This window comes from Pinus tabuliformis, chromosome 4_2, assembly GCF_031772625.1.
Source record: "Pinus tabuliformis cultivar Carrire ecotype Pingquan chromosome 4_2, CPIR1, whole genome shotgun sequence".
In the NCBI taxonomy this organism is placed as follows: Eukaryota; Viridiplantae; Streptophyta; class Pinopsida; order Pinales; family Pinaceae; genus Pinus; species Pinus tabuliformis.
The window spans coordinates 974,765,405-974,784,578 of NC_142304.1; the positions used below are offsets into that span (position 1 = coordinate 974,765,405).

Genomic DNA, 19,174 nt, shown 5'->3' on the forward strand with positions numbered 1-19,174 from the left:
GACTCTATCATTACACACACATTATTACATAAGTCTAGTTTTACCTGAACTTTCTGTGTTGACAGTTAGGGCCGCTTATAATTCCATGGCCCTTTTCTCTACACTGAAATGACTTCTCCTGTCTGCATGCTCGGATAACCTAGACCCCTACGATAGGCTCCTCTACAATTAGGGTTTGAAAAAACCAAGGACTATTACTCTGTTTATATTTTCCTTGCCGTGGCTGATAATCCCCTAAGCAGGCAAGACTCCCAATAATATCATAGATCTATCTCTCTCCTCACTGCAGACAGTATGGGTGTTTTTGTGGCTCGAACTCCTACTGTGCCTCGACCTCCTGCAAAAGAAGAACGAACAGTTTTAGGATTGTTGTGCCTCCACCTCCAGTAGTCTCTCCGGCGGTTTTCTCCTCTGCATGATGGTCCCATAACCGGCTTCGGTTCCTCCACCTGTGGGTAGAATGCAACCCTCCTCTTTTTTTTAATCATGTAATTCTGTTTTGCAGATGTCTACATGGCCACACAACTCGACCTTTTCTCAGCATGGCTCGGTCTTCTTTGTGCGGGTTGGCCTCCTTTCGGTGGCTCAATTTCTTTTACAATACTCTAATACACATACATCCTCCCACAGTCTCCTTTGACTTGTCTTTCATACCGTTTGTTGATATATGCAACCTGTATAAAATATAACTTTTGAGAAATAATGCTAGCTGGTATAAAATATAACTTTTGAGAAATAATGAACAAATATGATGAATAACAAACTCAAAATCAAAAAATTACCAAAAATACTTTAATTATTTAGGGAAGTATAAGAATATTTTAAAATTAAGTTTAGAGTATGTTCTAAAATTGTTTATGTTTGGTTAAATAGTTCTTTTGGAAGTAATGAGGAAAACAGGTAATGCCCAAAATTCAGAGTTATATGGCAGGAGTGAAACCCTGTCCACTTATGGACCACCAAGAAGTAATTTGAGATGGTGGTTTTCCTTGTGTAACTATGATTAGTCTGCTTCTATTCCCGGATAACAGCGAGTGATGAGTGTATTGTTGGTTTGACAACTAAATTATGATACTTTTTCCCATTATATATATATATATATCCAATTTTAAGGTCATGGCCAAGCCAGAGACCAAATTGGTGTATGAGACCCCCTTGTTTGTGGGACAAGGGAAGTGTATGAGACCCCCTTGTTTGTGGGACAAGGGACCTACCTTGCGTAGCGATTTGACTTCTAAGTCCTACGAAGGCATACATACTCTACTTACGTTTTGAATCTTAAGGAAACACATGGAAAGAGCTAACCAGCCATCCCATGGTATTTAATGCCGGGGATATGCACGTTCGCTTAGCCCAATAACACGCGAAAGCCAAAATATTAGTTAATGCCGAAACTTGGCTTTGCGTGTTATCGCGGTTAAACGGTGTGCATATCCCCGGGCATAAATACCCTGGGGATCGCTGGTTAGCTCTTTAGGAAACACATGCTCTTAACTATTAAGTCCACTCAAACTGTAGAATATATATATATATATACTATATATATACTTACTTTTAGGAAGAAACACATGCTCTTAACCATTAAGCTCACTCAAGCTGTAAAATATATGACAATTAGTGGGATAGTAGGATTTAATTTAGTGATATGACAATTAGATAAATATCTTATTATAGGATGGGTTGACTTCAGATGAGATTTTGATGGTATGACCATTCATCAAATCTAATCTGAACAATTACTTATGATCTTTGATTTGAGTTTATGTTGATTCTAGTATCACATCTGTTGACTTTACTGTGATAGTAGAATCAACAGAAGTGATAGTAAAGTCAACAGATGTGATAGTAGAATCAACATAAACTCAAACCAAAGATCAGTGTCTAATTGTCATATCACTAAATTAAATCTTATTATCCCTAATTGTCATATTACTAAATCAATCCCACTATTTCACTGTTAATTTGACAACTAAATTATAATAAATTTTCACAATATTAAACACTTTAAAATTAGTGTTTAAAATTTTCATTTATAACCTGTTATCTAATAAAGCGATGTTATCTGATTAGAGTCCGGCCATCTAATAAACAGCAATGTTATCTAGATTAGAGTCCGGCCATCTAATAAACAGCAAAGTCTAACAGTTTTGATAGCCGAATAAATTTGCACACTATTAAACACTTTAAAATTTTCATTTATAACATGTTATCTAATAAACAGCGATGTTATCTGATTAGAGTCCGGCCATCTAATAAACAGCGATGTTATCTGATTAGAGTCCGGCCATCTAATAAACAGCAACGTTATCTAGATTAGAGTCCGCCCATCTCATAAACAGCAAAGTCAACAGTTTTGATAGCCGAATCAGCATACACTCAAACCAAAGATTAGAAGTAATTGTTCAGATTAGATTTTATGAATGGTCATGCCATCAGAATCCCATCTGGGGTCAAGCCATCCTATGATTAGATACTTACCTAATTACCATGTCACTAAATTAAGTAAAATCCGATCATTGGATCTTCCAGCCAAGTCGGATTCCTATAAAACACTCTTGCCTGTAAAAACGGAAACTCCTTCAATATTAGATTCATTGCATTTCTGTTTCTATATAGTCGGTCTTAGCATTGGATAGATATGAGCTTGTCGGAACTGATGCACAGAATCTTCAGAGAGAGCTGTGATTCTTTTGCCAGTAAGGATGAAGACAGCGAGAGGAATTAGAAACAAGAGGGAAATCGGCGCCCATTACGGGCTAAGGAACAAAAATAACAATGGATCACAAAAGAAGAAATTAAACTTTTTAGTCCAGGCTCCATAATGGGTAGACGCAAGGATCCGGCTTCCAGATTCAAGAACCATGAAATTCCTCTCAGAATTCGATGTCAGATCTCCTTGAAAGGATGGTGCCAGGATGGACTTCCAGTTGAATAGCGATGGTTGCCCGATGGATTTGATATTGGTGAGCGAACTTCCGAGTCCCCTCACATCCACACATATTATTCACACAGAGGAAACGCCTTGTGGCGTAGTTAAAGGCTGGCTACCCTGCTTGCAGTCACTCTCTATGTGCCATTAGTTTGGTGTAAAGCACAGGAAGCTTCCAAGAAGCCCTGTGAAACATTTTGTTTAGAAATTTTAACTTAATATGTAGTTTTCATCAGTTAACCGAAGATCATCAACCTATATACCTTTATGTTTCTCCATGGTAATGCTAATCACACCATTTATTCCAATCGACAGATGAGATTAATAAGAGACAATCATCTTTTTTCTTTGTTCGCAGAACACATGGCACTTTAGTGGGTATGTGTATTTCTTTTTCTGGTTAGCTATATACCCAGCTAACTTAACTTCCCAGTAATGTGAGGTGAGAGTTACTGCTTACCAATAACTGAGTGACAGGAATAGCTAAGTCTTAATTTCTAGATGTTTCAGTTTACATTCCCATTAATGCAATTTTTATTATTGATGGACAAATATTTTCATCAGATCTGACCTCTGCTATTAATGTGGGTATTTCCATAAATAGAGTACAATCCACAGTTAAGATATAAGTTATAAAAAAAAGGCAGCAGGAAAATTAAAATTAGATCGCTGTCTTAAGTACTTCAAGATCGTGTAGTTGACTTTTTCCAGGTGTATTTTTTAATTGATTTTGTCCAAAAATTGTAGGTATTTGTCAGAATGGTAAGTTTGAGATTTCTGATCTGGACAATTAGAGTAAGCAAGGGATTTTTGAGGGCACTGAACCTATTAATACATTCAAAATGTATTTTAAAATTTAAAGAGTAAAAATAAAAAATCTCACAAAAATTTTTATCACCCAATTTCAGCCCCAAAAAAAAAAAAAAAAAAAACCATCTAATAATTAGACTATATTAAATTACACTACTCTGTTAAAGATGTTTCCATTCATATTTCTATTAATGTAATTTTTATAATTGATGGATAAATGTTTTCATTGATCTATCTTATCAAGGCCAGGATCTGACTTTCTATTAATGTGAGTATTTCCATAACTAGAGTACGATCCACAGCTCAGATAAAAATCATGAAAAGGGTCGCGGGAAAATTGAAATTAGAGTTCAGCAATTTGCAGAATTGGAAGCTTTAGCACACTTTGCTTTCTATCTTTACATCAGTTGGTAAGGGATCAACGACTATGTTAGGTGCTAAAACAATCTCAGTGGGCTCCTTTGAAAGTGGGAAAACACAATTTTTAGAGTACTCCATTTTGTGGGATTTTAGGTGTTAGTTTTATTATTATAATTAAAATATTTCATGTTTTCATATATTTATTTTCTGCCAGATTAACACTCTTTGCTTCCCTTCTTTTAATTGTGTGTGTTGGGCATGCTTGTTGCGAATGATCCCGATTCCCACCTCTATAACATTTGTGAGACAAAAATGGTTTATAATGCATTGCTCACACCCAAGGCTTTGTAAATCATGACAGTTTAAAGTGAGTGGAGGTGCATCTGCAAGTCTTACTGCTACTATTGTATATCCCAACAGTTTATCTACTATATATTTAGGTTATAATGCATTGCTTACATCCAACGCTTTGTCAATCATCAAAGTTTTGAACTGAGGTGCATCTGGAGGTCTTGCTACTACTACAGTATATCCCAACAGTTCTGACATCTACAAGAATCTACTATGTATTTAGCGTAGTTTTAAACTTTGAAGTGCATCTGAAAGTCTGAATACTAGAGTATATCCCAACAGTTTTGGTGTCTACAGCTCTCTACTATGTATTTAACAGATTTTGTTGGGCTTTTTGTGATTGGTTTACTGCTATCAACTATGTATTCAGTTGTTTCTACAACTATCTATTCTGTATTTAGCAGCTTCTGTTGGGATTGTTGTGATTGGTCTACTGCTATCAACTATATGTATTCAGTTGTTTCTACAATTATCTACTATGTATTTAGCAGCTTCTGATGGGATTTCTGTGATTGGTCTATTGCTATCAACTATGTATTCAGTTGTTTCTGCAACTAGTGGTGCCATGAAATAATGTCATACTCACCTTACTGCAATGCAGTGAAAAAGAGACTGAATTAGTGACTTTATAATTGGTCTACTACCATCAACCATGTATTCAGTTGTTCCTGCAACTAGTAGTGCCATGAAATAATGTTGTACTCACCTTACTTTGCAATGCAGTGAAAAGAGACCGAATTTTTGACAATTGGTGTACTACTATCAACGTTGTATTCAGTTGTTTCTGCAACTAGTGAAGCCATGAAATAATATTGTACTCACCTTACTTTGCAATGCAGTGAAAAGAGACTGAATTTGTGACTTTGTGATTGGTCTACTACTATCAACTACATATTCAGTTGTTTCTGGAACTAATGGTGCCATGAAATAATGTTGTACTGACATTACTTCGCAATGCAGTGAAAATAACCTCAACTTTTGACTTCGAGGTGCATATGCAAGTCTTACTTCTATAGCATATCCCGAGAACTTTGGTGTCTACAACTATCCACTGTGTCTTTAGCTTCTGTTGAAACTTTTGTGGTTGGTCTGTATTCAGTTGTTTCTGCAAGTAGTGGTGCCATGAAATAATGTTGTCCTCACCTTACTTTGCAATGCAGTGAAAAGAGACTGAATTTGTGTTGATTATTTTATGAAAATAAAGCATCAATGCACATTACAGTCATGTATAGTCAATTCTTAAGCATATATCAATTCTTAGCTGAGGCACATACAAATATTGTTTAGACACTGTTCCACAATGGATCTATTCATTGCTTTTTAATACTTATCCAAGTGATTAATACATCACTGCCAATGGTTGAATGGATTGACCTCTTTGATGAACTACGAAAGAAGCATAAAAACTGTCACCTAGTTGAAGATATGTGACAGACTTGAGATATGGGAAGAGGTGGATCAGAGAACTGTCCAGATATGACATGGCCCGAAAATATGTGATTAGAAGCCTGTGTGAAATGCACTCCATCCCAATTAACATAAACAGATGGGTCCTTGCAAGATTTTCCTTCCACTTGGGTTGCATTCAACGTAACCTTGGATCCACAGCCCACATGCCTGTTGTAATTGTACAAACCTCCATATCCACAGCATGTTCTCAGAGGATACTTAAAACCTGCACATCCAATCAATGAATATATTCTTTGCATCAAAATGCTGTTGGAAAAGGAATCACCTCCTCCAAATAATATTTGACACAATACCGAGATCAATAGAATCAGAAGAGGATCTTAAATGGTGTACCTTCCTTGGTGGCATTTGTTATTAGACCATATTTGATTGAATACATGTCAACATAGGTTATTGCTGCCATTGGAAGATCTGTCCTCAGCTGTATGACTGCTTCCTTGAGTAATTTGTTGTAGTCCTGAGCAACTTCATTGTACGGAGTGGCACACCCATTCTTGTCCATCTGAGATGTAGTGTGAGGAAGCCTGTCCAGAATGTAAGGCAGGCATCCTACTGGACCAGTGTTGTGTATTAAGAATGATCTTCCTCCTCCAAAATAGATATTCTGTTTGTTTTGGAAATTTTCTAACTCATGAGATTTGTGTACTGTAAATCAAGTCCCAAAATCATGATACAATGCAACTACAGACTAATGTTTTGCTCACCTTGATGATGGTGGAAAACTGGCTGATAAGATCAGGAATAAAGGCTTTTACTTGGTCTACAGTCATGTTGAGGAAGTAGCCAGCAGCGAGGTCATTCTGGCCAATGTCAAAAGTATAGAGTGCTTTGTTGAAATAATCTGACTTTGGTAGCAGCTCTTTGTAAGAAGCTCCTGTGTTCCATAATTGGTTATACACAGACATCAGCATCTATGTCAAAAATATACATAGCTGACCGTTGCCTTGCAAAAACATGAAATCTTACAGGAGATTTATTATATGTTTGCAAAAATTTCAAAGAATTTCGCTTCTTTCAAAGAGAACTCTGGATAATTTGATTTAAAGATCAGGAAAAAAGGAATGAAGGAAAAGATCAATTATTTCCATTAACCATAGGTGTCATAGATTTCTATTGTATAGGAGGGGTCTCTAATTTTCATCAGCCCCCTGCTTGAAAAATTTTCAAGCTTCAAAACTTATATGAACCAGAAAAAGGTATTACACAAACTCAATAGCTTAAATTTGTCTCAATTTATCGAGAGCAAAATAAGGCAAACTATCAATGGCATGAGTTGCCAGGGTGAACACACAGGCTTTCACTGCTTGTCTGTGCTCACAAGAGGTAACTTCGAGCATGCCCTGGTACCAAACTTATTACAGAGTAAAGCTGGTGTGGACCTCCCAAACAAGAACATGGTTTCATAGTGAGTGCAGAGATATGTTTGTTCACTATGTCTAATTGTCTCAAAATCAAAATAGCATCATATTAAGGGTAATATGGTTTCAGACCCCCCCATCGAGGGAACAGTGCACACTCTGTATAAGACATACAAAACTGCTAAGTTCCGTTCAATGGTTTATATAGTTCAGACAAATTCTTATTAAGAAATCAATGGCCCCATATTAAATTTAAGGATCTCATTCACAGAATCCCTTTGTCACTAGGAATGCAGACAGGCACCTACTAAGCAATCAATAGTCCCCTAATAAAGTGAAACATCATTTGATTTGGAAAATCCCTTTGTCACTAGAAATGCATGCCAGTGTTTATTTAAAGGACTAAGTCTCTCATCTCAAGATCATCAAGATTGAGGATTTCATGGATATAGATGAAAGTATAGTTTTCAATTTAGTTCGTGAAATTGCTGAACAATGAAAAGCTTGCAAAGTCCAGATGGACAATTGCCTTTCTTTTGTAATTACTGCAATCGTGATATATAGGAGAATCTGTGTTTGTTAGTTGTTATGCTGAAGTGGGACAGTTGTAAATATTTTATTTATTGCAGTGGTATTTAAGCTTCTAGAATGGGGACAGCTGTAGGATATACATGATGCCTGTTAGTTGTAGCCTCTAAATTGTATATTGGGACATTTTTGGTTGGGGTGATGTTTTCTTCTAAGTCAGAAGGAAGATAGGTGAGAGCAGGAGAGGGTTTCACAGTACCCTATGCAGTTGTCTGGCTTTGCACCATGAATCTATGAGTTCTGTGTAATTGTTTTGTTCTACGCAATATAATGATAGTTGAATCCCACTCTCTGTCTACTGTGTTAAATTTCTGTAGCTTCATATGAATACTCTGTGATGAGTGGGACTCTTGAAATTCCCATTAATTACAGTTTCTGCACAATGAGTGTACCTTGTTTAAAATACCTTTCCATCAAGGTATGAAGATGTTGGAAATTGTAATTAGGTTCAGTCTTCATAATAACATTTTGTAAACATGACATTGTATATTTTGTATAAAGAAATAAAAAAATTATTTAAAGCATGGGTCTCATGCTCAAGCCTAGGTCAAAAGCATTGTTTTCGTGCTTCTACGTCTTTCCAGGACAAAGAAGAATTTATGTCATGTACTATAGTCCCATTTGGACTTATTGTAACAAAAGAAAATATTTATTTTTGTCAAGAAAAAGCCATTTATAGTACTAATCATTCAATGTGCATCCATTCATAGGAAATACACTTCTGAGATAGCCAAGTTATCTGAGGGAGCAGAAGAGACTTGTTTGGGACTGTGTTTGAGTTAATTTGTCCCTCACAAGGCCGAAGTTTCAACAGCAGGCAGCCGCATTACTAAAGGATTGTTTTAGGTGGTGTTTTGGTAAGACTTTGAGGATGGTTTCCTTCTCATAACAGGCAGCAGCCCTAACTGTGGTTTGAAGGCATGTCACATGCCTAGATGACCCTAAAAAAGGGTTGTGTGCATCACAAACAGGCAGCAGAAATTGTTCAGAGAGAAGGACAGGCTGTGAGGCATGGTGGAGGGCTGGAAATAGCCCAAAACAGTTATTAAGGGTGGGCAGACTCAGTTGAAAGGAGGTCGTAGTCAAAACAGAGGGTTGGAAGGTGGAAAGAGGGTTGCAGCAGCTTGACTACAAGCCCTAACCAGAATACCAGACTTGCAGAGATAACACCAGTCCTTGGGAATGCAGTGTGTAATCAATTGTTGGTGTATTCATGTTGAATTGGGTGCTAGTGGATCAGTCCTGTTGTGAGGACATATGCAGCCTGTGGAAGCTGTGTATTGGAGTTGACTTGGGTGTCAGAAAGACTTCAATTAGGAGCAGATTCCGCAATGGAGGATTGGGCATCATTGGTCTGGTGGAGGGCAATGTGTTGATAGCCCAAAGTAGCCCTAGACGAGTTATCTTGAAGTGACGAAGAGGAGCTGAAGGTTGGGTGAAGTTTGGTGCCAAAGTGCAGCACCTTGATGGACAAAGGTGACTACTAGCCTGGCAGATTGGAGCTCGGGAATTGGCCAACCCAAAGAGCAGATTGGATCAGCCCGTGTACATGCAGCAGAAGTGACTTGCAGCAGTGTTAGGTGGCAACCCTCCTGGAGTTTATATGTGTTGTCCTTTGAAGGACTAAGGGGCAGCTAGAGAGCAGTACGGAAGTGAAGGACCGATAGGACAAGATACGACATCGAAGCTGCAACGAAGTTTGTCATTGTATCTTGTATACCATAGACTGTTGTATTATTCATATTTGGTTTAATATAACAAAGATTGGGTTGTACATTATTGTACAATATTTTTAAAAATTGTGTATACTTGTGTACATGTGATTTACTGCTTTATATTTTCTGCGGTGCAAAGTAGTTCTTGTTGAGATTCTTGGTTTAGTAGCGTCGGAAATTTTAAGATTCTAACCTAGACCCAAAATCGTGGAAATTCAACATGGTATCAGAGCGTGTGTGAGCTACTTTGGAAGTCAGTGAATCAGAGTTGTGTGCAACGAAGTACAACTTAAGAGGAGTTGGTCAAATTGTAGGTGACAATGTCGAAGTTGCAGGCTGGTATCTGATATGAAGACAGGTTGGAGGGGTTGTCCAACTGTAGTCCGTGGAAGGAAAGGATCAAGTTGGTCTTGTAGGTCAACAAGATCTGAGAATTCGTCGAAAAATCCATCAAGAAGCCAATTGATCCAAAGGAGCTGGAAGTGTACAAGGATTTGGATACGAGGGTGAGAATGATCATCCTAGATGGTGTGAAAGGTGCCCTAATATCTCATTTGTCCGGGAAGAACACCGCACATGAGATGTGGATGGCTCTTCAGAATTTGTTCCAAAATAAGAACGAGAATTGGATATTGGCATTGGAGGATAAGTTGAAGTCCACCAAGATGATAAAGGGTGAAGGCGTGACTTCGTATCTAACGAGATTGTCTCAGGTCAAAGATGAGCTTGTTGCCGTCAGTGTGACTATTTCAAATGGAGATATGGTGAGGATTGCTTTGAAAGGGTTCATCGAGGAATGGAAGCCCTTCATCAAAGGGATTGGTTCCATAGAGAAGTTGCTAGACTGGAATAGGCTGTGGGACGACTTCATTCAGGGATAGTTGCGAGACGAGGATCTTCATCCAAAGAAGAAGGCTTTCGATGATGACGTGGCACTTGCAGTGCGAATGAAGGGTAAGCAGAAGAAGGACTTGAGTAAGGTCAAGTGTTTCAACTGTGGCGAGATGGGTCATTTTTCGTCGAGATGTCCGATGAAGAAGAAGGGAGATGACGAGAAGAAGAAAGAAAAGCAAGCCATCAGTGTTGCCACTTTTGCTAAGATAGATGATCTCACCAGGAGATTGGAGGAGGAGGACTTTGCTATGATCTCTCATTTCTCGCAGGGTACTATCAATGAGGATGGATGGTACGTGGACAGTGGTGCAACAAAGCATATGATAGGATCACAGGAGGATTTTGAGACTCTAGCTGAATGGGACTCGAAGTTGTACATGGTGTTGAGCGACAAGAGTCAGTTGGAGATCCGAGGATCGTGTATTGTGCCATTCAGAATGGAGACAAGACTTGTGATGCGGGTCCAGGATGTACAGTTTGTACCAGGACTCAGATATAGTGTGATTTCCGTCTCGATGATTGAGAGGAAGGGATTTGAGGTCTTGTTCCAGGATGGGAAGGCAAGACTCAGGCCCATAGTCTCTAAGTCTGATGGGATTGTACTCGGAGTTAGAAAGCATGGTCTATATAGGCTGACGAGCAAGCCTATGGATCATGAGAAGCAGGTGGAGCAGGTGCAAGTTCCAGGGAAGCAGGAGTAGGTGCAGGTGCAAGTTTCAAAGGGAGTTGAGTTCGAGAGGGAGCTTGCAGATTCAGAGGGAGACTCTACAGTCCAAGAAGAGCGCATGGTCGATGGGGAGCAACGGTGCTCCTACAACTGCCAAGAAGGAATCATGGCGAGAGTGGAAGACATTACAGGAAAAGGAGAAGAAGCAAGATGCTTCTAGTGACACTGACACTTCCGAGAAGGGCGTAGTTCACAAAACAGGGATTGCTGCGATTGTGAGTGCCAAGTGTTGGGCAAGTGTTGCGAGCAGTGATGATGATGACGAGTTACTTACTAGTCTTGGAAGTACCTCCCTCGCTAAGAGGGAGTGTTGATTTGTGTAGCTTGGGAGGTACTCCAAGCCCTAGGGTTCAGGGTTTGGAGGGAAAAGCACCACAAGGGTCACTTGTGGGCTTGGAACCCAAGGTTGGGGTTTTGCACCCATCGGGATTTGGGCCAAAACCATGAAGAATTTGAGCATGATAAAATTTGAGTTGATAGAGTTTTGTGTGTTGATTCCAATGCTGCAAAGATCACTCAAATCAGAGCTCTAGAAATGAAGATATGAATTTTTGAAGTTGACAATTAATTATGGACAATCAAAGTCATGTAGGATTGAGGAATTCGTCCAAGAGACATGTCTCTTCAAATGAATTCATGGAGCCCTCTTTATGCATATATATAGAGGTGGAATGGAGTCCTAATCATGCAATGTGCATCCATTCATAGGAAATACACTTCTGAGATAGTCGAGTTAGCTGAGGGAGTAGAAGAGGCTTGTTTGGGACTATGTTTGGGTTAATTTGTCCCTCAAAGGCCGAAGTTTCAACAGCAGGCAGCCGCATTACTAAAGAATTGTCTCAGGTGGTGTTTTCGCAAGACTTTGAGGACGGTTTCCTTCTCATAACAGGCTGTAGCCCTAACTGCGGTTTGAAGGCATGTCACAGGCCTAGATGACCCTAAACAAGGGTTGTGTGCATCACAAGCAAGCCACAGAAATTGTTTAGGGAGAAGGACAGACTGTTAGGCATGGTGGAGGGTTGGAAATAGCCCAGAACAGTGATTAAGGGTGGGCAGACTCAATTGAAAGGAGGTCGCAGTCAAAACAGAGGGCTGAAAGGTGGAAAGAGGGTTGTAGCAGCTTGACTACAAGCCCTAACCAGAATACCAAACTTGCAAAGATAACATCAGTCCTTGGGAACGCAGTGTGTGATCAATTGTTGGTATATTCATGTTGAATTGGGTGCTAGTGGATCAATTCTATTGTGAGGACATATGCAACCTGTGGAAGTCGTGTATTGGAGTTGACTTGGGTGTCGGAAAGACTTCAATTAGGAGCAGATTCCGCAGTGGAGGATTGGGCATCATTGGTCTGGTGGAGGGCAACGTGTTGATAGCCCAAAGTAGCCCTAGACAAGCTATCTTGAAGTGACAAAGAGGAGCTAAAGGTTGGGTGAAGTTTGGTGCCGAAGTGCAGCACCTTGATGGACAAAGGTGACTGCTAGCCTGGCAGATTGGAGCTCGGGAATTGGCCAACCTAGAGAGTAGATTGAATCAGCCGATGTACATGCAGCAGAAGTGACTTGCAACAGTGTTAGGTGGTAGCCCTCCTAGAGTCTCTATGTGTTGTCATTTGAAGGACTAAGGGGAAACTAAAGAGTAGTACGAAAACAAAGGACCAGCAGGACAAGATACGACATCGAAGTTGCAACGAAGTTTGTCATTGTATCTTGTATAGCATAGACTATTGTATTATTCATATTTGGTTTAATATAATGAAGATTGGGTTGTACATTATTGTACAATATTTGTTAAAAATCGTGTATGCTTGTGTACATGTGATTTACTGCTTTATATTTTCCATTGTGCAAAGTAGTTCTTGTTGACATTCTTGGTTTGGTAGCGTCAGAGATTTTAAGGTTCTGACCTAGACCCAAGATTGTGTAAATTCAACAATTGCATCGTAGAAAGGATGTCAAACGATATACACATGCAAACCCAATAGGCACTGGGTTGTGTGGAGGTAGCTTGGAGGCCGAGGGCTAACGCCAAATGCAAGGCACCAAACTCAGTATCTTACGACATCAAGTGGTGTCAGAGCCTGAGACTTTGCAGAATCAGAGAAAGCAAGCAGAAGAAAAAGAAGGCAAGTGATTGTCTTCAACAAAGTCACTTGTAGTTTTTCCACAGGGAAACCATATTTAAGAGAAGAACATGTCGCCCATACATGGAGACCGAGGCAGAAACGAGGTAATTGATGAGTTACGATTAGAGTTGAGGTGCATCCAAGTGAGGATGGAAGCCATGCAGGCAGCTCAGAGAAGGGAACTTAACACAGGAGGCATCAGTGAGAGTGGAGATATAAGCTCTAAAGAGGAAATAGGAGCACAAGGAGGAGGGTAGATAGAGGAATGACTAATAAAGTTGGTTACAAAGGTAGGATCCAGGCCAAAGATGGAAGTGCCTGTGTATGATGGCAACTTAAATGTGGACGAACTGCTTGATTGGGTCAATGTAATGGACAAATACTTTGATTATGAAGATGTGAAAGATGACGAAAAGGTCAAATATGTAGTGACTAGGTTGAAGGGACATGCAACCTTATGGTGGGATTAACTACAGGCTAATAGAAGAAGGGAAGGAAAGGACAAAATCAAAAGTTGGGACATAATGGTGGCTAAATTCAAGGGCAAATTCATGCCTACGAGCTACCAATTCAACCTATTCAAGAAATTGCAAAATTTGAGACAAAAGGCCATGACAGTGAAGGAATACACTGAATAGTTCTATAGATTGAACATCTGGGTGAGTCACATAGAAGAGGACAATGAAAAAATTGTGAGACATATAAATGGGCTAAAATATGATATTTAGGACGAAATCGGTCTCTTACCCCTAAAGACAATGGAAGATGCCTATCAAGCAGCCTTAAGGGGAGAAGAAAAATTGGCTAAGAAGTGGAGCCAAAAGAGTAGAGGAAGGATACAGGCTTCAAGGGAAGCTACAAGAAGTTCTACCGTCAATCACCTAGAGGAGGAGAGTCCAAAGGTAAAAGATTCTTCTCAAGAGGCAAGGGCAGAGAAAGAGAAATCATGTGTTATATATGTGGGAAAACAGGACATATGTCTTGGGATTATCCTGAGAACTAGTCAACGAACCCCAAAAGAGCTCATATTGCAGAGGCTAAGGAAGAGACAAGAAATTCAGAGGTAAAGAAGAAATTCTTGAGATGGGTGAATCATTAATCTTGAAGAGAGTCTTGGTTAAAGATGAAGGAGCTCATGAACAAGCATAGAGAAGAAGTTTGTTTAGGATAGTATGCAAATCAAAAGGGAAATGTTGCAAAATGGTCATTGACAGTGGTAGTACTAGCAATCTAGTTTCTACAAAGATGGTGGAGAAGTTGGGATTAGAGAGGATGACACATCCTACTCCATACCAAGTGTCTTAGCTACAGAAAGGACACCAGATTCTGGTAAGTGAACAGAGTAAGGTAGAACTTCAGATTAGTAGTTACAAAGATGAAATATCATGTGATATCATGCCTATGGTTGTCTTCATATCTTGTTGGGGAGACCATGGCAGTATGATAGGAGAGATGTTCATGATAGAAGAAGAAACACTTATACTCTCGAAAAGGATGGACGCAAACATGTGTTATTGCCACTGGAAGATGAAGGAGCTAAAGAAGAAGCGGGTTCGATTGTGCTGCTGATGAGTGGGAAAGAGTTGTTGCAGGAAATCAAGAAAGAAGAAAAGGTGTGACTTGCTTTGATTGGAAAGCCTAAATTTGTACTTACTAATACTAACTTAAATGATTTACCTGTCAAAATTCAAGCATTATTAAACGAGTTTGCTGACGTCATTGTTAATGAGTTGCCAAATGCCTTACCACCTATAAGGAGCATCAACCACCAAATAGTCGTGATTCCAAGAGCAATTTTTCCAAATAAAGCAGCCTACAGGATGACACCCAAGGAGAATGAAGAAATGAGAAATCGGGTTCAAGAGCTATTCGACAAGGGACTAATCAGAGAGTTTAAGCCTTTGTGTTGTAACTGTAGTTTTGAGTCCAAAGAAGGATGGAGGTTGGAGAATGTCTACTAAATCCAGAGCAATAAACGAGATAACCATAAGGCACAAATTTCCTTTACTTCGCATGGATGATTTAATGGAATTTTTAAGTGGTGCAAATTGATTTTCAAATATAGAATTGAAAAGTGGATATCATCGAATAGGATGAGAGAGGGAGATGAATGGAGAACGGCCTTCAAAACGAATGATGATTTGTATGAATGGATTGTCATGCCTTTTGGCTTGACAAATGCACCTAATACATTCATGAGGCTCATGAATGAAATCCTCAAGGATTTTATTGGTAAATTTGTAATTTTATATCTGGACGATATTCTTGTTTACAATAGAATCAAGGAAGAACATTTAAGGTTTTTCAAAGTGTTACTGAGGAAGCTGCAACAAGAGAAGCTTTGAATAAATCTAAAGAAATGTTCCTTCATTAAAACATAACTAGTCTATTTAGGTTTTGTAATTTCTCTAGAAGGATTAAAGATGGACCTAGAGAAGGTGAAATCTATCAAGGTATAGCCATCGCCAAAGAATATTTATGAGGTATGAAGCTTTGACAGTTAGCTAGTTTTTACAGAAAATACATCAGAAATTTTAGCCATATATGTGCACAAATAGTCGTCCAAGGGGGGCAACTCAATTGGTGATTGAAGTAATGTGAGTCTTGCGAAAACTGAGAGATTCAAGGTTCCAATCCCTCGGTTGTGACCCAATACATGAAGAGGAGGATAAGTCGTAGACCCACATAGGTTTACTAGTAGCTATGTGTCAGGCGGGTTGTTGGGTTCCTCTAGGATACAAAATACATACACACACGTGTGTGTGTGTGTGTGCACCAATAGTCGAAATCATCAAAAAGGAATATTAACCATTTAAGTGGACAACGATAGATGAAAAAAATTTAGATTGTTGAAAGCAAAGATAACAAAACAACTGATTTTAACTCTACCAAATTTTCATAAGCCTTTCCAAGTTAAGTGTGATGCAAGTGGAATGGCCATTGGCGTTGTTCTAAGTCAATCTGATAAGCCTATTGCTTATTTCAGCGAAAGCTAAATGAAGCCAAATAAAAATATTCTACCTATGACAAAGAGTTCTATGCAGTGATACAATTCTTTAAAAAAATGGAGGCATTATCTCATGGCTAGAGAGTTTATCCTATATACGGACAACCATGCCTTGCAGTTTATAACCAAGCAGGAGAAGTTAAATCGAAGGCATGCCAAATGGGTAGAGTTTATGCAGAATTTTACCTTTGTTCTTAAACATATCAGTGGGAATGCTAACAAAGTTGCAGATGCCTTGAGCAGGAGGTGTTTGGTTTTGCAGGAATTCAAGTGAGTACTTTGGGATTTGAACATCTCAAGGAAATGTACAAGGAGGACACTGAATTTAGAGAAGCTTATGAAGCATGTGAGAATCTAGTGATGAGAGATAGAACTCCTTGGATCGAGTATATGATTCGGGAGGGACTATTGTTCAAAGGCCGCCAATTGTGCATTTCAAAGTGCTCAATGAGGGATAACCTATTGAAAGAAAAAAACAGTGGGAGATTCGCTGACAACTTTGGACATGACAAAACTTATGCTCAGCTAAGCTCTTCTTATTGATGGCCAGGTATGAAATCTAATGTTAAAAGATTTGTGGATAGACGTAAAATTTTCCACTATGCCAAATGGAAACAACAAAATGATGGTTTATATCAGCCATTAACCGTATCAAGTAGACCATGGGATGCCATAAGAATGGATTGTGTTTTGGGTCTACCTAGAACCCAAAGGGGAAATGATTCAATCTCTATAATTGTTGATAGATTCTCAAAAGTGGCACACTTTATACCCTGTTCTAAGACCAATGATGCAACCCATATTGCAAATTTGTTTTTCAGAGAAATTGTAAGGTTACACAAATTGCCCAGAAGTATAGTTTCAAATAGGGACACTAAGTTTGTAGGAAATTTCTGGAGGACATTGTGGAAAAAACTCGAGACAAGTCTTTCATTTAGTTCATCCTATCACCCCCAAATAGATGGGTATACTAAAGTGGTAAACAGGAGTTTGAGAAATTTACTAAGGGGTTTAGTAAGTGAGCATAGAAGATAGTGGGATCAAGTTCTTCCACATGTTTAATTTGCTTACAATGACTCTCATAACAAAAGTACAATAAAAAGCCCATTCCAAATAGTGTACGACATGCAACCAAGGGGCGTTTTTGAAAGAAATATGAGAAAGGAAGATGTAAGGAGTGCTAATGCAAAGGAGTTCACTACAACAATGCAAATTTTACATGAACAAGTCAAGGGGTAGCTGCAAGACAATAGTCAAAGGTACAAACAGAGGGCAAATCTAAAGAGGAGAGCGATCAATTATGAGGTTGGATATCTGGTTTTGGCACATTTAAGGAAAGAGAGGTTCCCAAAAAATGAATATAACAAATTGAAGTTGAAAGATAGGACCCAACAGGGTTTTTAGGAAATTTTCAGCTAATGCCTCTAAAATTGAACTACCACTTGATATCCGAATTTCACCGTATTCAACGTCGCAGATTTGTATCCTTACAGAGAACTTGAAGCTGACGATGAGAATGATTAGGAGGAAGATCAATGGATGAAGCAAGAGAAGATAAGAAGAACTAGAAAGAAAGAGTACTACAAGTACTTGGTTAAGTGGAAGGGCCTCCTAACAGAAGATGCAACTTGGATGAGTGCAGCCAAGATCCAAAAGTATGGCAAGACAATTGAAGACCTCATGGATATGAGTCCATGAAAACCTTTTGTTCTGCAAGAGTCTGATGCGGGAGCATCCTAGCAAAGAATTTCATTTTTGACCACATGGACAATTTCCTTTCTTTTTGTAATTACTGCAATTGTGATATATAGGAGAATTTGTTCGTTACGTTGTTATGCTGAAGTGTCCTTATGGGACACATGTAAAAATTTTATTTATTGCAGTGGCATTTAAGCTTCTAGAATGGGGACAACTATAGGATGTACACGAGACCTATTAGTTACAACCTCTAAATTGTACATTGGGACATTTTTTGTTCGGGTAATGTTTTTGTCTGAGTCAAAAAGAAGATACGCGAGAGCAAGGGAGGGTTTCATAGTACCCTACAAAGTTTTATGGCTCTGCACTACGAATCTGTGAGCCTTGTGTAATTGTTTTGATCTACATAATATAAAGATAGTTGAATCGAACTCTTTGTCTACCGTGTTAAATTTCTATAGCTTTGTATGAATACTCTGTGACAAGTGGGACGCTTGAAATTCCCCATAATTACAATTTCTGCACAGTGGGTGTACCTTGTTTAAAATAACTTTTGATCAAGGGGTCGAAGTGTCATTAGTTTACACCAAGGGTGTAATAATAGAGAGGTAGAGGACGATTTGAGGCCATTCAAACATTCAGGGTTCATTGGTGAATTTTATATGGATCGAGTCATGTCCACTCATTGAGTTCTCGCTTAAAGTCCTAGCCTCAACTCTCAGGATAAGCACAACATTCCCTCTCCTGGAACCAGGATGCATACTAACCTAGGGCAGGGTTTCACCCGCTTGAGGTTCCGTGAAACCAAGTGGTATTGCAGGGGGTGCGAAAGTGGTAAGTGGTAATGGGAAGGGACCCCTAGAAATTGATTTAACTTATCCACGTACGCGGGCGGAACTAGTAACTATTTTTTTCGTGCCCCCCTCCCCCCCCCGAAACCAAGTGGTATTGCAGGGGGTGCGAAAGTGGTAAGTGGTAATGGGAAGGGACCCCTAGAAATTGATTTAACTTATCCACGTACGCGGGCGGAACCAGTAACTATTTTTTTCGTGCCCCCCCCCTCCCCACCCTTAACTTTCAACACACCTGGGGGCTCCCACAACCCTACTAGGTTGTTAGATTTGGCTTGCCCACGATCACGT

At 39.2% G+C, this 19,174-nt stretch overlaps 1 protein-coding gene across 1 annotated transcript in view; it reads right to left on the bottom strand.

Annotated features, from left to right (window-relative positions):
* Window positions 1-382: 382 nt before the first annotated feature.
* The window catches only part of LOC149172887 (GDSL esterase/lipase At3g26430-like), a 39,040-nt gene continuing 20,248 nt past the window's right edge, over window positions 383-19,174 (bottom strand). Inside the window, exons 3-6 of the mRNA XM_089424456.1 lie at window positions 6,625-6,794; window positions 6,254-6,524; window positions 5,864-6,125; window positions 383-674 (exon numbers count right to left, since the gene is read on the bottom strand). Coding sequence (XP_089280582.1) covers window positions 596-674; window positions 5,864-6,125; window positions 6,254-6,524; window positions 6,625-6,794 — 782 coding nt within the window. The 3' untranslated portion in view covers window positions 383-595. The remainder of the gene's footprint in view (window positions 675-5,863; window positions 6,126-6,253; window positions 6,525-6,624; window positions 6,795-19,174) is intronic.